Genomic DNA, 24,103 nt, shown 5'->3' with positions numbered 1-24,103 from the left:
GTTGACTTTCGTTGAAGTAAATCTTCGGACTGCCTGTAATTTCAACGCCCATTAAGTAATATGGAACGATGGAATAAGTCAAAGGAGAGTTGACATACGCTAGCTTTGAGCGTTTCGTATACGTCATTGTACTCACTGCAGTGTGTATGTGTGTGTGCTTGTGTGCGCGCACTGAGAATACTTAGAGTATTGTAAGTTTTCTGTGCATGCAAAGCCATGGGCTGTTGTCTCAGCACCGACGGCTACAGGCTGCAAAGTATATTTTGCATTTATGTGGCATCGTGGACGAAAGCTGGAACCTAAGTTTATCAAACTCTCAGCTTACAAGGATTCTTGCACTTGTCATTACTAGTGCTTCATCATCATTTTTTCTTCATATAATTCAGATTTATTTGTCTACATTTTGCTGTGTACAACACAGACTGAAGCAGCCAAGGTACTCGCTACCTTACTCTCTCCACACAAACTGACTGATAACAAAACAGATCATATTAATTTAAAATAGCATTTGGCCTACATTAGGGCCGCATTTCTCTCATTATTTCACTCTATATATATCCACATAAAAATTTCCAAAGCAAGTCAGCGTTCTGTTCCTCTTCACAACGACCTCTCTCTCTCTCTCTCTCTCTCTCTCTCTCTCTCTCTCTCTCTCTCTCCCTTCACAACGACCTTGTTCCGGCGTGACCGTCCACCAGACTACTAGCCCACAGTGTTCGAGGCAGCCGTGAGTTACGAGCCCGCAGTTCGATTTACGGCACGGGCTCGCGTCCGCGGTTCGCTGGTCGGAGCCAGCAGCCACGCCTCCTCCGCGTTTCCTTTACGAGCGCCCCCGTCAGCAGCTGCTTTCGAGTTTCGCGTTTGGTTAATCTGTAGAGAAAGAACAAAGTAGCAGGCAGCGTTTTCACCACGGAGTGCGCGCCCGCGAAACCTTTCATTCGCCGGTCATTAGGCAAGCCGACGTCGCCACTAAACGCGAGCTGCGCCGTAAAATAGTTTAGAGGTGTATACTATTTATTGGCTCTCCCTCTATATACGAGCCCGTTTATTTTCTCAAGTGGAACGCGCCGCGTTTGTTCGCGCATCGTTCAAAAGAGGCACAGCGTGTATTTGTCAAGACGAGGAAGGGGGAGAAGAGGGGTGGTGGTGGAGGAGAGAGCAGTTAATAGCCCATTCATTGCGCTCAATCGGGTGTTAGCACGGACGCCGTCTCTCTCATACCGATTTCTCGCTGATTTCGCAATCACGGAACATCGTGTGGAATACTACCCGCGTATAATGTAGATGAAATATCTCACCGCATCGTATCGCGGAAGAATGATGTTTCATGTGTTCTTCATGTTGCTTCTGCTGTTCTTGTCGCCGTTGCTGCCGTGTCATTCCCTAAACGCTTGCATATTTGTGTCCATATGGGGACATGCGCATTCATTCGCAAAGCATTCCGAGCACATAAATTAATCTGGACCTGCACACATGTTCGTTCTTCAATGAGTGAAACGCAAGAACACAAATATTTAGGAAGCGCGGACTGAAGCGACTTGCTTACATAACATAGCGTATCCAAGAAATACAGCGGTGGCGGTACATGTCTTTCAGTTTTAAAGAAATACATGTGAGCATGACGTGTTTCACAATATCCGCACGCCATGGAGGCATGCGAAGGTACCACAGCACGTAAGGGTCAAATGGTCAGATTATCGCATTTCATTTGTGAAGGGCTGTAGGGCATGCGCTCCGTCCATAATGTATAGCCTTGCTAATTTAATAGTTAACCGGCTAGCTCGTCTTCTTTCCGGGCCGACGATTCGACGTGCGCTTTTAATTGGGCAGACTGCAATTAGCAGCTGGAGTTTTTTTTTTCTTTTGTAGGACTTCGCCCAAGTGTCACTGATGGATTACATCGTACACAGCGCATAAGCGCGTGAGCGCCGTAAGCGCATCACTGCCGCAATTGGCTGCCGCGTGCGCAAGGTGCTATTACATAACAAGCAAAGCCCGATGACCGTCGCGGGCGCTAGCCTGCACGGGGTGCTGGGGGATGACGATATAGGCACGAGAATGCGCGCGTCCGTGTAGGTCGAGCGCGATTAAGGTTTGTTATTTGGCGCACTTTGGGGCGAGAATATACTTCCGCGTACGGCGTATTACCTGCGGGCGGCCAAGATAAAAAAGAAGAAAATGTTCCAGGACGGTCGCCCCGATCAAACATGGCGGCCGACTCGTAATTAATATCGCGATCAATAACGGTCTCGCCACGACACTTCAGCGGAGGCGCAGGCACGTGGTTATTAAATAAAACGCACGTGTAGCTGTGTGGCCAGCGCGAGGTTGCGCGGCATGCCCACACCCAACGAATTCCGCGGCGTCTCCCGAACGGTTTAAAGCAAAACCGCAGGGCTTGTATCGGACACGGAGCAGGATTAATGACCCGGCCTCGTGGTGGCGAGGGCTCTGCAGACTTTATCAAAGAAAAAAAGTGGAGAGAGAGATGGAATGGAAGAAAGGCTTCTTCTGAGGTGTTCGATGTCGATAATTAAACTGGCCGCCTAAATCATTCGGTGGCTCGAGATAAAGTCCTCCTAATTACTTCCTACACGGACTGGTCCTGTATACGCATATGTGCTCGAAGCGTCCAAGTCACTGTGCGCGTACGTCCGTGCGCTCGGTGTTCCATTTCCCCGTTACGGCGTCGGTCGGAACGGCGCGCTAAAGCCCCGTCCCCGTAAACGACCTATCGAGAGGCCGGCGTAAATGGCGCGTGTGGCTTGTGCAATTCCACAAGCCGAAGCGCTCCGAAGGCCCTACTCTGAACCCGCGTTGGCAAATCAGGCGCCTACATATATCGCCTGCGGAGCGGTCCTGTCACTAATCTTGATGGACAAAGAGAGAAAGGACCGGCAGAGGAGAAACTTATCAAAAAAATGCGCCACGCTGGCCATATAAAGAGAGAAGGCTAAGCAGACAAATGATCTAAATGTGACAAAATGTGTGCGCCCCCTATACGGGAAGACAAGACAAATCATTTCCCGTCGATCGGCATCCGCGATTTCCACGTGATTGCTCTGGAAGCTTCCTAGGCCGATAAAAGAAGTCCTAAAATGCGAGATCGCTTCGCCTAATTGAGAGGTTGTAAGATGAAGCGATGTAGGTTGTAATATGTAAATCTAAAAAGAAGCGATCTAGAAGTAACGCTAAAGTTCCCTTACATGTTGATTGAACGACCCTTTCTTGTCGTTACACATATGTTGTTCTTCTCTCTTGTTTGGTACAAAGGTCCATAGGCCAAATTCGTATAGCTTTTCGTTCGTAAGTGCTCTTTGCCCAATGGGCGGTCGCCGTCACTGGTAATACGTCCAGCATCAGGATTGCCTGAAATTTGTGTGTCGCAAGCAATTCTATCGTGAGAGCTTTTTGTGACTGGGAGTCCATTGCTACAGCAAAAACATGCTTCACCAAACATGTGTTATGTTGAGATTGCAGTCCTCAGGCACTTTCGGAGGCCACAAGTGGACCTAAACTTCTTTTTTTTTTTCGTTTTGCGGAAGCGTGTTGTCTGAAATATGTCAGGAAGCCGAATGAAGGTGTGTACCAGTCTGAGCACGTTTTTTGATGGTTAGATATAGTTCTTATTACCTACTTGGGCAAGCGGACTGTTAGGTGAAACGTGCCCGCCGAGCAAAGACTGAGAATTCAAGTACGTAGCGCCTGCCCAGAACAGTTCTCGTTCGGAAGTATTTTGCCGACAAGTTTACATTCCTTTATATACGACGTCATCGACGTAAGGCACGACAGCAGCATCACGGCAAAAATACAATTAGAAACTCTCGCACTGCCTGCGGGTTTCACGTGAGTCATCGTCCATCGGGCAGGGAAGATGCAAGAAAACTACTAGATAATTAGTGGCATACTTGGTAAGCTTAACGACTTGCTAGCACTTATATGCTGCTCCGAACGCTGCTCAATTTCAGCACGCTATACCACTGCTGAGCGATTGAGTGTCTCTGCCCACCGGAGACGCTAATCGTGCTCGTCCGGACTGCCCCCTCCCCCCCCCCCCTTCATTTAGCCAGCTCGTTCGGCAGCACAAACTTCAGTATCACCGCATGGTCTCGTTGGTGCTCGCCATACCGCTGGCAGTGCACGGGAACGGACGTGTAGACGCGTGTATACTGTGCTAGTTACCGTCTCGATTTACAACGACCGGTGGCTCTTCCATAACTGCCACATAATGTCGCGTTAACGTCTCACATACACGCGATAAGTGTACGGTGCTGGAATTTCCCCTTCTTTCTTCTGGAGTAGTTATCGCTATTACCCGCTTATATATATGGTGGAACATTCACAGTGTGGTGCATTTTGCACAGACACAGCGTGCGTTGCCCTGAACTAAATGTGTCTGCTGCTAAGGAGGCTCAAGCACACACACACACGCACACACACGCACACACACACACACACACATACACACTTTCTTTACGTGAGACACGATGCTGCAACACGGGGGGCCTGTGCATATACATTACTCAGTGTGTGGTAGACCTTAAGCGCGCGAAAGAAGCGATCGTCCCCAGGTTAATGGTCTGTAATTTTAGGCGGTACTGTTTACCTCGGATGCAGAGGCGAACGCGTATACGCTGGCACGGAGCCAACATGTCATCAAAGTCATTACCTTAATGCTACACGGCGCATTACGTACAAAAAGCTTGCGGCGTGGCTCCAGTTATAGAGGTTGCATGGGCAGCAGAGCGTCGACAATTTCCAATTATTTTTGTGCTTTAACATCATTAACGGTGAGCAGAGTTTAAAATAATTATTTATGTCCCAAGTCATTAATAAGGCTGCTACATGCATAAGAGGGTACCTTAGTGTTGTACAGCCTCCCCATGAACAAATTTCAGGTGAACTCCTAATGCGTTCGTACAAGCTTATCGGCCGCAATAAGCTTTCCCATTTATGAGTTCTTAATATTTCTCACGCATCCCTGTTGCCGAAGGCTGCTCTGTTTACCTGTATTCCGAGAATCTGCGCCCGTGGCAGTCCCATGGCCTTCGTTATTTGCGCTTGTGTCAGTGTACACCCTCCCGAATTATTTTCGGACCGTCCAGAGTTACCGAGTGGGTATGTAGCTAGTGCATTTTGTTTGTGTTTGGGCGAGAAACAAAGGGACGGACGCAGAACTCGCGTTACAGGTGGTGGCTTTTGAGAGATTCGAGACGTGAAAATCAAAATGGGAGGGGCCACGCAAACAATTAGGAAACAGTCCAAGCAGGTTGAAGGCATGCCGATTGAAGTAGCTATAAAAAATTGGCAGTGGCTTTGCTCGGCTATGCCAGGATATACGTAGCGAAAGCTAAGGCGTAGCGTGGTTAGTCTTGGTTAATCTTGATTGCAAGTCCAAGTTAGTCTTGTTGTCTAGCTATGTTGCGGCGTTTAGTCAGTCGTTCGGCGCGCTGTTCGTCTGTTTCCTGGGCGATTCGTTTCTTCTTCATCTTGTTACGATGTCCATTCCAGGCCTCCTCCTGCTTATCAGAATTGTCGCCGTCCACACTGCCGCCTCAACTGTGGTTGCAGCGCACGGGAGCTCTCCTTTTCAATCCTCCGACATGTTATCAGGCATGCAACGCAGCTGGCGAATCGAGCGCAACGACGAGGAACGCGGTGTAGGAACGCGGTGTGACGAGGAACGCACTGTGACGTCATGTGCCTCCTCGGAGCACGGCCACGGCGAAATCGCAAGTTCGCGGCCAGTAAAGCTTTCGCTTTAAAATAATTGTTTGATGTCTTCAGAATATTGAAGGGAATCGGAGGTTATTGAAAGCAAGTCAAACGCTGCTGAAGACACCGGGAAGAATATTAAAGACAGCGAAAGAGTGAATGGCTGTGGAAAGGAGCATGGACTACGGCAAGATGTCTAGCGCCTGTCCAAGGAGGTCGCGTTAGTGCGAGCCAAGTCGCATATTTTCTGCTCTTCTTCACTCCACAAATGCTACAAAGAAGCTTGCTCGAAACGCGACCTGAATGCGCGATCCGGTATCGAAGAGGCGCTAGAACGTGAATGAGCGTCTCTTTCTCTAGAGGGTCCTTGCGCTGCAACATCGTGAAGCGATGACGCTAAGTGACGCAATGCGCAGCTACTTTACCGGCACTCCAGCTCAACTTGAAAACATGTTCGTGCAGCCTGCATCTCGCTCGCCTCTCGCCTCAAATGACAAACGCAACGACGGCCTTTCTTTCCTCCTCTCCTCTCGGCTGATGACCACGGCTCCCTGCGGAGGGGTGGACCCCCAGAGCGCGCACGAAGCAACGCGGCATGCCTTGCTCCCATCTCCCGCAGCGATTGTTTGGGCGGCCGGGGCGTTTCTAGCTCATAACGGGGGTCTCGCGCCACAACCGCCTACAGAGGGGTCAAGTGCATCGGCGCGCTGCTCCGAAAGCAAAGCGCGCGGACGCGTGCGCTTGGCTCGGCTAGTGGTATGCAAGCTCAGGTATAGCATGAGGGGAGCGCGGGGGGGAGAGGGGGAGTGAAAATCGCTTGGCTGTTTGCTCTGCGGGGGTGCACCACGTCTTCGGCCAGCTCTGTCGGCTCCCGGTGCTACGCCTGTTCAGGGGCACTCGTTTCAATCAACCGCCCTGCGCGCGTGGTGTTCTTCGCTGCGATTGAGTTGGCACGAAGGGAAAATGACGAAGAGGTTCTTGCTACTTCGCGCGAGAACGCCGTATAAGCGCGACATGCGCGGAGAACTCGCGAACCCTGTGCATACATACGTACGCAGGCGCGGGTAGCCGAGTTGGTTCGGAGAGAGAGAGAGTTTGCGCCAAGCACAGCCAGCGAGACGAGAACGAGGCGCGTTGAGACGTGTAAGCGAACACGAAGGCAAACGCGCGCGTGCGCGGGCGCGAGCGACCAGGCGCGAGCGACCAGGCGCGAGCTTGCATGCAGATGGGCAGACGAGTGCCGACCGCTGTCTCAATGGGAGCGAACTGTTCCCGGAGAGTCCCGTCCTGTGTATGCACGTATGCCCGCAGCCGAACTGTCTTTGTTTGCCTCTTGAGCAACGCCGCGCCCACTCGAACCTGCAGTTACTGAGCTGGTATACGTGTGGCGGCGTGTCAACGTTGGTTGCCTGAGGACGTGTACGCGTCTTACGATCGAACGTTTATTTGGTTGCGCTATATTTCTTTTAAAAGAAAAGAAAGAGAAAGAAGGGAAGAAAAGAAAATTGAACGCGACGACCAAACGGAAGCCTACGCGGCCAGCTCCGCTGTTAGATGAGCCTAGCTGTGCTTGAACAGGGAACAGACAAAAACCCGTCTGACTTTGGCATTTGTTACGCTGAGAGAACAGAACTCGTCGATGTGTTACCCGATTCGAATTGAAAGGTACACCCGTGAGCAAAATTATACGGACCAGGGATTGTGCGATAAAACTGATTTTTTCCTCTGCCTGTGATTATTGAAATTGAGGACTGCAGTCCAAACTTGACATTGTGAACTTTCCAGTGTACTCGTCAATTTCAGTTTATGCATGTCAATTACAAAGAAATTTAGTTTTATTGGCGACCCTTTGGTCCGTATACTTTTGCTCACGAGTGTACATACGTGTGCTTTTCTTTGTAGAAGGATTCGTTTTCCAAATGTACGTACATACATGAATGAAACTTTCACGATAGGTTTATTTTCCATTGCCCACCTATACATGCCGCATACTTGCTGGTAAGCTTCCTAGTTCTTTTCCTCCACGGTGAATCAATGTTTTTCTTGTACAGATACGTCAACACTCTTGAACAGCGCCATATACATTCTTGAACAGCGCCATCTATTGGCGATGCCGAAACACATTTGTGCAACAACGATACAGTTGAGTTGTGTTGGATAGAGCGCTCAGTGCTCTTCGCATTATAGACAGAACACAGCCGAAACAGATTTAAAAAAAAAAAAAGGAAAAAGCGCTGTGCTATCTCGGAGCAGGCGACCGCGCCAGTCCCAATTACACGCTGCGTGTAACGACAGCGCGCAGCAGGACCCCCAAAAAGCGCGAGCCGCAATGCGTGTGTGTGCGCCGCGCGCGCGCGTGCGCGGGGCGGAAACCGCGTCGTGCGAGCAATCAGCAGCAGCAGCACCCCAGGGACTCACGAAGCATGCAGGAATGCAGGACAGCGTGACGACTGCACGCAGCTGCTGCTGCATGCTGTCCGGCGGCGGTGCCGCCGCAACACCGCCACAGCTGGGAACGCCGCTGTCGCCGGGCGTCTTGTTCGCACCCAGCGTGTGTCGCGTGCGTGCATGCGTGCACGCGCGTATACGCGCACGTGCCGTGTGGTAAATGCAGAGCCGGGGTGACGTACACGCAGAGAGGTAACACGGGCGAGCGAGAAGCACCATACGAGCGCCCGTGAATGAACGTAGGGTGCGGAGTGGGAGAGGAGGAGGCCACATCTGGGCGACGGCGACGACGCCGTTGGGTGTCGCTCAACTCCCCCCCCCCCCCCCCATCCTCGTCTTCTCCTGCAACAACGCTGTTTCCACAATGAATGAAAGCATAAAGAAAAAAGCTCCGGACTGTTTGCATTTTTGTCTATTTCTCCGTATGTAACGCTGGTTGGGTGCGCTAATTAGCTTGAGAGTATAACGGTTCTGGGAGGTCGCGGCGAGCGTTGGGTGCGAGCACTGTTCACTTGCGAGTCCCGTTTGTTTGCTTTGCTTCGTCACTGGCACCAAGCTACAGAGCGCGACACCCACATCGCTGGCTCGATCGGTAGCGTGCAATTATTGGTGCGCCGTGCTTCATCCCGCCCCTTCCATTTCCGCGCACACGCGTGAGCAGCGAAGAGGGCATACGAAATCGTTCGCGTGCACTCATCGCTAGTACGCCGAGATCCCTGGAATTGTTAAGTGATGCGTTACGCGCATCCTCCGTCGCGCTTCTCCATCGTTGTATGTTGCTAGCGTGTATTTATTGCTCGCTCAACAGCACGACGGTCGCCAAGCGACAACCGCGCGGTAAATTCTTTGGGGCTGCAGCGCGCTTGGTTGCGCTCGTTAATCACGGTCAACGGCTGCGTGGACGGTTTTAACGGATGCGAACGACCGACCTGTTTGTGGGCAATGTTAGCGCCTGCGGACAAGCGTGATGGCATTACAGAACGCTTCCCTGGAAGTTGCACCGAATTTCAATTCGATCCTCCAACGCTATAGCTACGCCGCCGAATGCAATGTGCTGGCGGTGGGAGTTGCAGGAAGTGGGCGGTGACGGCACCTCAGAGTGCCAGGTGTGAGTGATCGTGCTCGGGAATGCAGGTTTAAGGTATACGTATGCATCAAATTAGACACACATTAGTGGGGCAACCACCACCGCTGCAGGCCAAATATGGCCAGCGCCGGACTTCATATAGCGGAAATAAATGAGTCCGCGGCTTCGAATCAAATGTCGATACGGGCTCGATGATACGGCGAGCGAGAGAGGACGAGGAAGAGAGAAAGACGTGTTTCAGGGCCTGCGGCTGATCAGAAAGGAAAGCTTCAGTGCTGCACCAGTGACATAATTACTTTTCTTAAATACCGACAAATTAGGGTCACCACTTCCTTCATGCACGCTAGCATATGAATTGCACGTTGTCAGAAAGACCGTGTCAAACAATAATTAAGAAAACTTGGTCATACAACCGAAGTAGAACTTAAACTTATCCACGAACGACGGTGAGCTATCGCGGAGGTAACAGCAAAAGAACAAAAAATCAGGACGAAAGGAAACCAACAAGAACAAATCGAAAAAGCCATCGAGAAAGGCTGCAGCCAAAGAACATGGCTGTTAAAAAAGCGACTGCGCTTACGCAAAATGTAAAAGAAGTTAGCGCTACAACCTAGCGGCAATAATGTTTATAACACTAAACAGCCATTGCAACATCATTTGGAGTCATAGCGCTGGATTGACACGGACAAGAAAGACGACAGGGCGTGCGCTAACTATCAACTGTTGATAGTTAGCGCACGTCCTGTCCTCTTTCTTGTCCGTGTCAATGCAGCGCGATGACTTCGATCGATGCAACGAACCGGCTAGCCCAAAAATCTGCACTCCCAGCCATTGCAGGACTGCTCATGTCCGTCCATTATTCTCGAGTTCGTGTGTCAACAGTCACCTATAAGCGGATTCTGCGTATATACTTTCACGTCAGGCGCTGCATACGTCCGTCGCTGTTTCGATGCTCTTATACGTCTTACGGGAGTGAACTAACCCGCAAACTGGTGCCAGGGCGCCCTCGAATGTCATCGCACTCGAGGAAGGCCGAAAGCTGTAGCTCTTTCTCGCCTCCATTCTGTGCGCTTGCATGCATGGTCGTATTTGCGCTGCGTTAGAGACGAAGCGATGGCGGCGCATTCCCGTGAGCCCACCGGGCACACAGGTCTGCCGATAAATACGGAGAGGGTGTCAATTTCTACGCTGTTCATGAGGGGCCACCAATTATAATCCATGCAGAGCTATAGGTGGGCTTGATTCGGACAGTAGCCCATCTAAAGAAAGGCAAATAGCAAAAAAAGAAAAGAAAAAAGAACTATGCGCCCGGTCCGATCGCTAATTACAGGGGCAACGCGAAAAACTCGTGTTCGCGACTCCTGCAGATAACTGAGGGACATAATAAATGTAATGGCTTATATCGCTCGAAGCCAAAGAACGCGCATTGCGGGAGGAGGAGGCGGCGCCCAATTTGTGAGCGTGCGAGCTTTCCGTGGAACGATTTTCCGGTCACTGAGTCTCCACGCATCTGTTTTTTTTATATTGTTATTATTGTTGTGATTATTGATATTTTTCTATCTCGTTGGGCGCATGGCACGTCGTTAGACTGAAAATTTTGCCTTCCAGAAATTGTCCCCGCCGACCTACGCAGTCAGAAAGCGGAGTATCATAGACGCGAGCGTGTCTTCAACACCACCGATTATCGAGCCCTTGCTATAGACATCCTGTTCGGTGTGTGTACTTAGCACCGACGTGCAATTTGTAATGATCGGGTGTTTTATACAACGTCTCATTGAATTTTTTTTTTTTTTTTTTTCCACACAGGGCTGACCTTTTTTCCTTAATACCGCAGGGTCTGACCGAAGGTGCCCACATTCTTCTTTAAAAAGGCGTGTACACTTTTCTCTCCCCCAACCCCCCTTAGCTCCCTTTGTAGACAAAATTTCGAATCTCCCCTGAGAGCACAATTTTCACTTCAAGGGGCCTTGGCAAAGTGGCTAGCGAGAAATCTGCGCCGCGTACCGGTTTGCGCACTTTAAACAGTTAGGTGCAGTGGAGCGGTGCGCCACATTCAGAAATGCACTTCCTATGTATCTAAATGTACGCAAGCCGCACTCCTCACATTTTGGTGAAGTGCACCTAAAGGTGAGAAGTGTGGCTTACGCTCATTTCGGTGCAGTTTACTGCATCGGAATGCAGGGCATTGCTTCCGAGTTCGCAGGATTGTATTCGCGGGAGCCGCAGTAAGGGCTGCCAATCCGGCATCACAACAAGAATGCAAAGTCTGGATGCGTATAACGAAATCGCAAAATCCGGTTGTGCAACAAGATAGGCCGAAATGTGTTTATGTATATTTAAACCGCGAAGTCCAGTCGTGCAATCAGAAAGCGCGAACTGTAGTTGTAAGTTGTGATGTTGGGTTGCGCCGCTAGACAACTAGCTGTATACAACAAATGTTGCAGCTTCAGCCTCACTATTTAAACGAGCCTAACACTGTTCGAGGGTTTCCGATACGAGATCGACCTTTACGCCGCGCTTCCGCATTTCGACGCCGTCTTTCATACAGTGACAGCTTGCGACTCCGCCACAGACTATCTCCGCCACAACTATCTCTTTTCAGAACTCTTCCATGAATGAGATGTACAGTCCGTCACTTCAACGGAACTGCCGTGGAATGGTGTGGCCGGACACTTGGCGTGCAAACAACGTATTTTGCCAGAGAGAGAAAGAGAGAGATAAGGAAGGTCACACGGGCACCCATGAACTCCTTTAGCATAAGGGAGTTCGACGTCAAGGAAGTTGTGGTCGTGTCGCACGTGCGACCAATAAGGACTTCTTAAAAGTAGCCGCCAAGGGCGCACTCAGCAGTGTTTGGGTTTTGTACAAGTACAAGAATGTAACTTCTAATTACGCTCGTAGCTATCATAATTAACACTATTTTCATAAAAATCTTATTCGATGTATTTGACACGAAAAACATACACCTCGTTAAAGATCAAATTGCGCTCGCTAGACGTAGCAGTGCTGACAGCGAGCGACTCTGTGCTTATCTGTGTTTTCTTTTGCGGCGTGGCGAGCCGGCTCTGGTTTCTGCTGCCCGAACTGCTGCAAACTATAGCGCTGCTATACATTTCGTGTATGGTGACCTCCTGAGCTTTTCTTTTATATTGTATACTGTGCCGGTGTCAGTCATGAGTGACCACACCGACCACTGCACGACTAGCACGACAAAGGCCACGTTTACATGAACCCGACGCGAGTGGGTCGAGTCGGAGTTCGGGCTGACCGAGCCAGACCTTGCCGCGTTTACATGAACTCGCTATTGACGAGTCGGGACAAAGACGGCACACAGCTTCGAGCCGAGACATGAACGTGTTGGAACCGGGCTTCCGGTTCCCGCTGCTGTCTGCAACAGCTCTATTTCATGGGTCTTATCGCTACGATGAGGTCACACTGCATAGTGCCTTGTCTTGACCTTGTCCTGATACTACATCTGCTGCCGCCACATAAATCGCGACGTCCCAGTGTTGCCGCACAAGCCTCGGCGCTGGCGGGCTGGACCCGTCCGCATTTGCATGAACGCTGCAAACGGGTCGTGCTAAATCAGCCCGACTCGACGCTTGTTCAGTCCGACCGGCTAGCAATTACATGAACTCGACAGGCATATTCCAGCCCGACAAGGCACCTCAATCCTATTCTGTCGGGTTCGTGTAAACGCCCTGAAAGACGAGAAAAACATGGTGCCAAGCGGCCTATATAGGTCGAGAGCTAGTATTGTGCAGCAGCAAGCATAACTGTTGCTGAATTGTGCTTGGACATTTGTTTAATTCAATAGAAACATTCTAAACACGCGCTACATTACTTTTAATGCGAGCAATAATTAAATTATCACTTTTACAAGAAAAAGTATGGGCACGAGAGTACTTCCTTCAGCCGCCGAGGGAGATCGTCGATCTCCCTTGATCAAAAGCTCCTTTAAACTCCCTTAGCGGAAGCGCGACCGTGTGACACCGAGTGCATCTCCCTCGAGATAAAGACGACGGACTTAAAAGGAGTTTGCGGGTGCCCGTGTGACAGGGGTGCTAACCAGTCAAGAGTCTGGTTGGCAACCCTACGCTGGGGGAAGAGAGAAGGGGAAGAGAGAGGGAGAGAGGGTATAGAGACGTGTACAGACAGTCATTTAGTTAAAGCCGCTCGTACAAACCAAGACGTACTCAGAAAGCACAAAAGTGCCTCCACTACCTTCTGAGCCAATGATCGGTGGGGACGGTGCTCTAGTACTGTCTGTTCACTCAGAGGACGATCATCTAGTTTCCTCAGTGTGTCGGACAAAGATTGTACTTAAAGTATAGGGCAAGCACTCATAATTTCGCACGAAGTGACTCCCGTGAGTCGCGCAAGTTTGCGACTGCCGCGTAACGGATTTGTCATCACTCCCTTTGTCTTTAGAGCGTAAGCTGCCGCTGTCTCCTCGCTGTTCTATTTACCCCCTAGAGACGAGCCACAGCAGCGCTACTTTTATCCGCGAACCTGCAACTTGGATGAAGAAACACGGACGGTTTGTTGCTGATGATCACTATGTTGCTGCGCATGATCCCTTTTCAAAGTCATGTCATTTCGAGCCAGAAGAACGAATTTCATGCATAGTCGATTATCGTTGATTCAACCTTCGTTAATTCGGCTTTCGCTCACTGCGAATGCGCAGTAACATCCCGGCGAGAAATCATAAACTGCTACGTAATAAAAACTCGCATAGTTCGAACGCTAAAGCATGCCGTTCGGTTAATACGACCACACGCCGGCGTCCCCTCTCAGCGCAGCGGTTGCTAAGGCTTGAAAACAGAAATTTCAGCGCACGGTGCGGCTATTTCCCTAGGCCTGAAGCTGTTTTAATTTAGTTTACTTTTATTTGCAGAACCTTACTTTTTCTTCTTAGGCGCTCGTTACCGCACCACGATTGATACGCGCTTCAAGAGCACAGAGCAGAAAAACACATTACAGACTACTTTCAGCAATAGAAAAAAAAAATACTTAAATATGTTAATTTTACCGCTATCGGTTATTTTGACCTTTCGGATAATTCGACCAAATTCGGTTGCCCTGCAAGGGTCGAACTAACGGTAGTCGACATTTATACTGCCCATCATTCCCACGCTGACTGAACGGCCATATACCTGCAGCCCCCGTAGACACTAGCGCCGCAGTTTCTCCTGGTAACTGTTGCCCCTCAAGCTCCTCACGTGAGCTTGGGAAACCGCCGACGGCCGCGAAACGACACCCTTCCCAGCGCGACATCGATTAGACTCGCGGTTCGCCGCGTCGGTTGTGGCGGCGGCAGCTGTGTCCGCCCCACTCCTCCCAAGCAGCTGCGCGGGCGAACCCTCACGGCGTCGCGACACGGCGATTGGCCGAGGCGGTGGCCCGATTTCTTTTTTCTTTCTTTATCGGCACGCTTGCAGCACTGGCAGCCGAACGTCTTCCCTGCTCCCTGGTGCGCGCGCGCTCGCATCGATCCCAAGACGAGCCCCTCGAGGCGAGCGACACGCCCAAGCCGCGGAGCACGGTGCGCCTCCTCGCGCACACAGAGTTCGATGCGGACGGACGACTAATTAGTGCCTCGGCAAACACGGCACAAAGAGCAAAGGAAATCTCGGCGAAGCCCTATACTGTATCGATGCAAGTTCTAATCGGACGCATTACGGCGCGCCAGTCATTTCCGCGCGAAATTTATCTTCGCGAAGCGAGGCAGACAGGCGCGTCGAGATACCAAGTGCGGTTGAATTCGTGTGCCGCTCGATGAGTGCCGTGAAGTAATAACCGGCTTGATTATTATTACCACTACGCGTAGGCAATACTGCTGGAATGCTTTTTCGCACGCGGTTTGCGATAGCAGGCAGTGGTCGGCAACCGCTTCCAGCAGCGGACTGAGGCGTCACGATATCGGGGCAGGGATCGAGGTAATCGACCGGCAGACCACGATGGGTACGAGAGCGGAAGGGGGGGGGGGGGGGTTTCGCAGTGACAAAGGTGAGGGCGTGAGATGTTTGCGAAGCAACGTTAATGCATGCACAAGCTGCATAATTAAATGGCAGCCAGCGGCACAGCCCGAAGTAAGCTCAACAATAGCCCCAGGTATACAGTCAGTGCGTTTGGCAGGCATTCTCAGATCATGAACAGCAGGCTGCCATTATCCCTCAAGAGAAAAGTGTATAACAGTTGTGTCTTACCAGTACTCACGTACGGGGCAGAAACCTGGAGGCTTACGAAAAGGGTTCTACTTAAATTGAGGACGACGCAACGAGCTATGGAAAGAAGAATGATAGGTGTAACGTTAAGGGATAAGAAAAGAGCAGATTGGGTGAGCGAACAAACGCGAGTTAATGATATCTTAGTTGAAATCAAGAAAAAGAAACGGGCATGGGCAGGACATGTAATGAGGAGGGAAAATAACCGATCGTCATTAAAGGTTACGCACTGGATTCCAAGGGAAGGGAAGCGTAGCAGGAGGCGGCAAAAAGTTAGGTGGGCGGATGAGATTAAGAAGTTTCCAGGGACAGCATGGCCACGATTAGTACATGACCGGGGTAGTTGGAGAAGTATGGGAGAGGCATTTGCCCTGCAGTGGGCGTAACCAGGATGATGATGATGATGATGATGATGATGATGATGATGGTGATGATGATGATGATGCAGTCAGTATAAGACGTTAACAATATTTCAACATCACCAAGAATGCTTCGTTAAACGTTACGATGCCAGCCGAGTACTGCTGCTGCAAAAACTGTGGGCGTACCGAAGCTTTTTCTCGAGCCGTGCCTAGTCTTTTAGTCTTTACTATAAAGCAACTATTACCAACCTCTGGTTTAAGGGAAACCCGAATCGATGATAATGTTGACTGCTGTTAGTCAGTTTTCTCTCACCTCCACTCGTTTGCGTTTCCATTAGCGTTTTCCTTAATTTACGCAAGTATAGTAGTACATGTGACAAGCAAACATTTATCGCGTTGTTATTGGCGTCTGCATGCGTACTCGATTGGGCAAAGCGCGCAACTTACGCGATATATATTCTTGCGTGTAATTAAGCGCGCAAACCTTCTATACGCATGAGGCATCGTGTGCGTGCGTAGACTATATACTTCATCTGGCCTGCTGCCCCCAACAGCACGGCCAAACCAAAAACTAATTGCTCCAATGACACTCCCTATAGCCTCCGTAGAGCCATCGCCTCCCGCTATATAACCATCCTTGATATGCACCCATGGCGCGGACGTGTGCGCGCCAAGAGATGCATTAGGCACCTTCGTGACTGCGGCCCATCATCATCATCATAATCATTCCCGTGTTGAACGACGTTTGTTCTTCGAGTCCTCTGTCCTCTCGCAACCGCGCTCGCTGTACATATACATTATCCGTTCGTTATTCTCGAGTTCCATGCCGCGTAAATGGCTCGCTCGAATCGGGGGGCGAACAGCTCGGCGAATTGTGCAGCCGATCGAAACACATTTTTTTGGGCCGTATATATAGTCGCAAGGCTCCGAAACGCGTGCGTGACAGCGAGCGACCCGTCGGCGGCCGAGGTACACTTTCAATCTGCCGTGACTCGCCAACAACGCGGAGCCCGGCTCGCCGCTGACGCTACATATCGCATAACCGCGTGGCTTGCTTGCGTGCGGGCTGCTTCGCGGACGCACTGCTGCCACACCGCGGTCGCGAGGAAGGCAACGTGTGCGGCGATTGGACGAGAAAGCGATGTTGTCAGTTGAACATATAAGTCCCCCGAACGACACCTCCAGTCTTTTTTCTTTTATCTTTTGCTGCACAAACACGTGCAACAGCTTGTGGTACACCATCGCTTTGCCGTTGTGCCTATAAAGACCTGGCCATCTTGTTTTTTTTTTTTTTTTTTGTGACGACTAACACGTTGAAATAAGGCGCGAAGTCGACGCGCTGAAATTGCCAGCAACTCTCGGCAAAGATACGTGTCCGTCTGAATACACACAACGGCATATATACGCACTCCTTCTTAATGTGCCAACTCGTTTAAAACGGCGCAGCTGCATGAAATTTGCGGTTTAAGCGGTCGCGCGCTGGCGAATACATAGAATCAGATAAGCGCTTTCCGTTTACGTCCAGACGTCTGCATGGTACATTTAAAGCGAAACGTTTCTTTGCGTACGCTCCCAGACTTCCGCTATAGCGTGGCTGCTGGGTTCTGCCGCTGTCCTGCAGCACAGACCACACTTAAATAAAGAAAAAAAAGAAAACTGAATCACGTACCCGATGGTCGGATCGAACCTCGGCCATTCAGCAGAGCAGTGCGATGCTCTCACCATTAGGGCACACTCACACGTGTACTTCTATCGTGCCAACGACAACATAGCTCTTTGATATGATTGCCGCCTGTATCACATTTCTTTCCTGTCCTTGCTTTCTCTCTCTCTCTTTGCGTATAAAGCACGGATGGGCGAGAGCACATGTGCGTGCAGCCGAGTTGACGCGAAGGGGCTGCGTTTGGACAACTTGTAACGTGGAGTGTGTGGCTCTGGGCGAAGGCGTTCGGTATGAGCTTGCACTGACGTGGCAGTATAGCAAAGCAGAAACTATCGCAGGATTTCAGCACCATTCGTGCATTTAAACAAAGCTTTCGCCGTATTCAGAGTCGAACGAGGTTCGTCGGATCTGCCGCAATATTTTAACTCCTTCGATTTTCTGTCACCGAGGCCGTCACCTGGGGTGCTGGTGGCCCCGCCCCGCCCGAATCGCCGGACATTTTCAATAAAGTTTTCACTCACTCACTCGATTTCCTGGGCCGTGGCCCCAACGGTACCAGTTGTATAGAATGTACCAGAACTTGGTGTACCATCTGAATATATTATATAGCACACATATAAACGGTCTCCTCCGTATTAATTTTGACTTTGGCTTTTGGCTTTCTGCATTCTTACGCACAACTTTTCTGGGCAGTGGATGTTAAGATGGACGAACTAACCATGTATATTTTCTCCACGAAGCTCTGGAAGCCCGTCTACGTACTGTACATTTAGCTCAGGTCATACGCCAATTTCTCGTGGCTGGTGAGACCGTGCGCTAACAAACGTGAATTGCGCAGGTGCACGCACACTCCAGAGTGGCCGTTCGTCGTTGAGAGGAAAAAGAACTAACGCATTCACAATCGTTATACGAGTGCGCACGGGAGCATTCTGAGATAGGACGCTTGTGCGCTGCAACCACTCCGCGATGTAGGACTTGGCTGTCACTGTCTCACAGCGGCAACGCGGCGCCACACAGTTGAACGATTGTGCATAAATATATATATATATCGCTCTTTCTTTTCTTATAGGTCTCGCGCGCCCGTTTTTTTTTTTTTTCCTGCGCATGTACAGAATCGAACTTTCTAGCATGCTCAAAACAACGACATCGATCATTTGCATATGCCGCTCCATCCATGAAGTCGTGCACTTCATGTTTTTTTTTTTCTTTCTTTCCGAGACGCGCGCATGTGCAAGAGTTGAGCTCTCGATGCGCATCTGCGTTCGCGACGCAAGACTGTCAAAATTCTCGCGGTCATTCTTTGTCGCCTCGCACCGTCGCCGGCATTCGTGATTCATGCCCGCCGATCGGTCTTCGTTATTCCGCGCTTCTTTATGCGTCTGTGTTTGGCGACGGTAGCAGAATGATTCGGTGGCGTTTTGTTGACTACATATATGCGTTGTCCGGAGAATCGTCGCACATTCTTGCGCCGTCTGCTGCAGTGAGCAGCTATTCACGAAGAAGACTAAAGAAAGCTTGCGAATGGCTCTTCATACAGCGAGTAGACAGTCCATGAATCCATTATAAAAGAAGCAATTGCGAAAAATTCTCGCACGAGCGATCACCGACATTAGCTGCACGCTGTCCCCTGTGTTATGTTTATTTATTTATTGCGCATAAATTAACGGTCGGGACGCTCTCTGAAAGAAAGGTCATTACGTCTACCCTCTAGTGAAAAGAGAATAACGGGACCGAAGGGAGAATATGAAAAGTGCACGTCGCGCAAGAAAGAGCGAGGCAACGAACAAAGAACCTTGTCACGCAATTTATGTATATACTCGGAAAGCGAAACAATGCGGCTGATGCAATGGCTTGCGGGACAAACGTCCCAGAATTTTCTCTTACACGACAAGATATATTTGCCTTGTCTACTTGGTACGGTCGAGAGGCGGTTTACGCCAGCGTCCTCGCCAACGACGTGCGTACACATGTAAAATCATCTCTCCGCAGCCGGACGACGTAATCACGGGCTGGCAGCCAGTGAGGAAGGAACAGGCGTTTATGAAGTGCATGTGGATGTGCATCACGCAACACAACACGAATGTGCTTCAGCATCCCACACACGCTTCTGAAATGATCGTGTTCGCCTTGTCGTATAAATCGGGCGCCTTGTTATCATGCCGCAGCATCAGATCGTGCGAACCGTTTGCGGAAAGCAATAAGGACACTAAATCAATGCCTATCGTCGACATCCTCGCTGTTACGTAACGTCGCCACACGCACACTATACATATTAGCCGCGCGAAGGAAAAAAAAAATACCAGCCGCAAATATAACCGGAATCCACTGCGATGCATGGCCGAACATTCCACAGATGACGGTAAACCTGTAGCTCGTAAAACGCCGTACAAATGGTAAATGGCTACCCGCGGGACCGCCTTCGAGACCTCTGACGTGTCACGTCGCTCAGCACTGCAGATCTCGGAGGCACGATGTCTGACATTATGAGTCGCGTGATGTCGCAGCGTTGCTAAGACGGCCAAGTACATGCATCCAAGTTTTAGCTGGCTGTTGTCGGCGCGCGACATTATGTTGAGACTTAATGAATTAAGGAATCGGCGTTTTGCTGACCGTTTGCGCAGGCGTGTGCGTGTGTGTGTGCGTGTGGGGGGGGGGGGGGGGGGGGTGTCGAGTGGAACTTAATTAACACGATGCTTCCACAGTCTCCCTATGTTGTTATTGTTTTTTGTCGTATTGCTATATGTGCGTCAAGAAGAAATGCACGCAAGAAAGATCGAGCCTCCGCAGTGAAGCACAAATAAGCTTTCGGTGCACCATATGGTATCACAAAGCCTGAAGAATTTCACGCAAACTCTATTGGAAGCCATGTTTTCCCGAGCACCACGTTTCTAGTCGCTTCTTGAGCGTTAACCCCGAAAAAAATGGTACTACCTATGAGTTTGTTATCTATGTTCCGTATGAGTAGTATATCTCAACACGCGTCACAGCAAGTCGATTAGAGTTTGCATTAACATAAGGCCCTTTCCTAATGTCCCTCATCGCGAGGGACATCGTTGGCGACAGAGCGCCCGGTCGACATTCCGCATCCGCCGAAATGCGTATACGACGTACACATAAGATTGCAATGACGCTTGATCCATCATCAAAAACTAAAGCCTAAGCACGACAAAAAGAAAAAAAAAGAAGAATGAAAGGCTTAATTAATGTACAAAACGAAATCTGGATTACGGGTCTTCACAGTTCTTCGCACTAGCGCGAACCCCACGAAGCAGAGAAAGGCTCGCTCACTCACGCGTCCGCACGCCACCGGTTTTCTTGCTCTCTTCGAGGCGGCTCCGGCAGCAGCGCCGGCGGAGGACCGCAGGGCGAGGCAATTATCGCCTCTTTCGGCTCGCCGATCATTATTTATCACGTGCGGATCGCTGTCTGCGCCCGCCCGACACCGCGAGAGGAAAAAGCAAACTAAAAACAAGATATCGAGAAATAAAGAAGCTTTTGGGCGTCGCGCGCTGAGCTTGAAGGCACGCATGCGCGCGCTGCCGCAGCGGCGCCGCCGCCGTAGAGTGCTAATGTGCTTCTCGGTTCTCGCGGTGCCGGCGACGACGCTCGCGCCTTAATTACACACCGCCGGCTATGGCTACGGCTACGGCCGCCCGATGCACAAACACACACTGCATCAGCACGGCCACCACTGTATGCCCACTCGGTCGGCAAAGGCGCGAGTGCGCGTGTGTACCCCATTATAACCGCCCGGCGTGTATAATACGAGCACACGCCTCAATCCTAAGTCACCCTCCCGTTTCTCCTTCCCCTAACACCTCTGCTGCGGATGCTTGTACACTGCGACATTTCGTGCGTTCGTTCGTTCCCAGCAGCGTCCGTTCGCGGTGAAACTATGCGATGCAGGAATATGTGTGCGTGCGGTTTCGTGTATACATACGAGGAACGCGTGCGCGTCTGTGTGCGCGCTGCCCGCCGTGGAGTCGCGCGAAGAATCGCCATTTAGACGCGGGGCCTTGATTGCCTGCTCACATTGCAGCGCCCCCCCCCCGCCTCAGCCCCCCCCCCCACCACCTCCCTTTATAATCTTTATCTAAGCCTCTCTTCGCGTGCTGTTTTTCTCCGGTGTCTCTGCGCGCAAAAGAGCCGCCGTTTCGGTTTTCATCAAGACAGGAAGAAGAAGAAGAAGAAGGGACGCCGGGCCGCTTCGAAGCGCACCGCGTCCGACGGAAAGGGACGCAAGAAAAATAACGAGAATCTCCCGAAGGGCATAGAAGGGGGAGCAAAGCGAAGAAATTAACCGAACCTACCGATGGTACGCGAAGGGACTAAACTAGACGATAAAATGCGCGAGCAGCTCTGAACTGACCGATCGTTTCCCACGAAGCGCGGAGTGCAGCCGAGGTTCTTGACTTCCTTCGGCGCGGCCAGTAGAGAGAGAGAGAGAAAATTAAGACCGAACAATTATGTGCACCAGCCGGAAGGCAAAGTGTTAAGAAATAAGAAAGCGAAAAAGAAGGTGTTGCCTCGGAATTGCAAAGAAAAAAAAAACAAGAAAGGGTCGCGGTGAAACGAGAGCTAAGGGAATCGGGCAGATTGAGTCTTCAAAGTTAAGTGAAGTCTTCTAAATGAAGCGACTGAACAAATCGCATGGCGGTGCCTTTACGCTTTAGACCGCAGCGCGCGCCCAGACGTAATGCGAAATATCGTCGCCCATTAGTTGCAGTCATGCGTATTAGGACGCACGTAGTTGCAAACAGCGTTTAGTGCAGCTTAAACTAGTGGTTCGAGTTGCGCCAAACTCCCCGCAAGTACAGGAGCACTGGTTATTTTAACACTGTCTGTTCGGGAGCTCAGGCATAGTCGCACTGCTCTGTTTCTCTTAATACAGCATTTATTCTGGGCACAGCTAGCGCCACACCTCGTTTTCCACAAGGAGTGATGGGAAGAGAAGGAAAGGTATAAGGCATTCTGCGAAATGACAGCTGCAGTTTACTGCCCTGTACCGGGGCAGGGGAAATATACTGACGTGAAGATGAGGGGAAGTGGGCAAACGGGCACTTTTGAATTCGCACATTTCCGCACGTCCTGTTCATTACCCGCTTAAATGTGTGGGTGGGTAGGGGGGGGGGGGGGGAGGAAGAAGTGCTCGCTTTCGACAGTATTCAAATGAAAGCATCAGACAACATGTATAGCGGCGGAGAGAGAGTAGTGGCCCGTTCGAGTGGTCGCTTTCGAACACCCCGGTAGCGCTAGAGGAATAGTGCAAGGGAGAAACTGAGCCTCAATGCGAGCATAACCCTATCGGAAAAAAGTCATATGTAGCTCCATATCCAGAAATCCCGTGTGAACATCCGAGGGTCCCATAAAAAAAAACCACACGTTTCCACATACCATATGGGGCATATCTGATATTATCGTCTTTTATTCCATTTACGCCTTTCCCCAGCGTGGTGTAGCCAGCCGGCATTTACACTGGCTAATCTCCTTGTCATTCCCTTTATGTTCCCTTCTCCTCCCGTATGATCCCCGTATGAACATGTGGGTGTCCCATATAGAAACGCGTATGTTCCCATAGACTATATGAGGCAAGTCCCGTATGATTATACAACAACAATCGCGAGGTCCTGTGTTCGATTCCCGGCCACTGTGGCTGCATTCCGGTGGCGTGCAAAAGCGTTCGTGTACCATGCTTTGGGCACACATTAAAGAACCCCGAGTGGGAGAAATTAATTGGGAGCCCTCCTTAATGCTGTCCCTCATAACTCGCTGTACATCTTGGGGGCGTTGACCTCCACAATTGTCTTCTTTTTTCTCAACTCCTATAGTTTGCTCCGTTTGACGCACTTTACGGCTATACGGAGTCCGGCTCCACAACACGAAATCGGGCTGTGGCAATATTCCTATATAGGCGAGACAAGTGATCACGACACTTGTTCTGAAATTTCGGCTCTCGGTAGGCTGATCATACGTATAGGTAGGGAAAATTGAACAGGAGAACGAGTAACAGCGTTCCTGTTAAGCCATACGCAGCCTAGGTACGCAGAGCTCCATCAATTATTGTCGTCACTACATCTTGCCCAATAAATATCAGGTGGTGATTCGTCTCGTTAGCACTAAACTAGCCGATAACAAGATCGCGCTGAACTCTCTTTTCAACAGCCCTAATACCACGAGACCTCGAGAAAAAATCCATCCCGGTGCCGTTAATTGGGAGCTGGTAAAACGCGTAACTTCGAGCACGCGCACTCTATTAGATTCCAATATCCCAAGCCTAATTACTTTCGAACATGATGCACCTTATTTATGAGATGCTTAGTGAAAAGCCTTGCCCACGGCAGTACGTTGCACAAGCCACTTCCAACTATCTGAGTTAAGGTTTCTGATGGAATAACGATACACGCAAATCGACCCATGCCCTGCATCATTTTATTACACCCACCAAGCGGCAAAACATGGAATAAAAAAAAAGGAATCCAAGGAGGACGAATAATGAAAAACAGGTATAGTCTTCTTTAGTATGGCGCGCAAAGCGTTAAGACCTGCGTGTATACCGTCTGTGAACGATAGCATTGATGCTTTAGAAACGGCAACATTAATA

The 24,103-nt window shown here is 50.3% G+C and overlaps 2 protein-coding genes across 5 annotated transcripts in view; one reads left to right on the top strand and one right to left on the bottom strand.

Annotated features, from left to right (window-relative positions):
- The window catches only part of LOC126532410 (glycine receptor subunit alpha-2-like), a 309,519-nt gene extending 288,577 nt beyond the window's left edge, over positions 1-20,942 (bottom strand). Inside the window, exon 1 of the mRNA XM_050180117.3 lies at positions 20,795-20,942. Within this exon, the coding sequence (XP_050036074.2) occupies positions 20,795-20,904 (110 nt within the window). The 5' untranslated portion in view covers positions 20,905-20,942. The remainder of the gene's footprint in view (positions 1-20,794) is intronic.
- Positions 1-24,103, top strand: part of LOC126530944 (paired box protein Pax-6-like) — a 210,169-nt gene that overhangs the window by 131,947 nt on the left and 54,119 nt on the right. The gene's annotated exons all lie outside the window — the stretch shown is intronic.

Source organism: Dermacentor andersoni, chromosome 5 (assembly GCF_023375885.2).
Source record: "Dermacentor andersoni chromosome 5, qqDerAnde1_hic_scaffold, whole genome shotgun sequence".
NCBI lineage: Eukaryota > Metazoa > Arthropoda > Arachnida > Ixodida > Ixodidae > Dermacentor > Dermacentor andersoni.
This window is presented reverse-complemented; position numbering and strand designations above follow the sequence as displayed.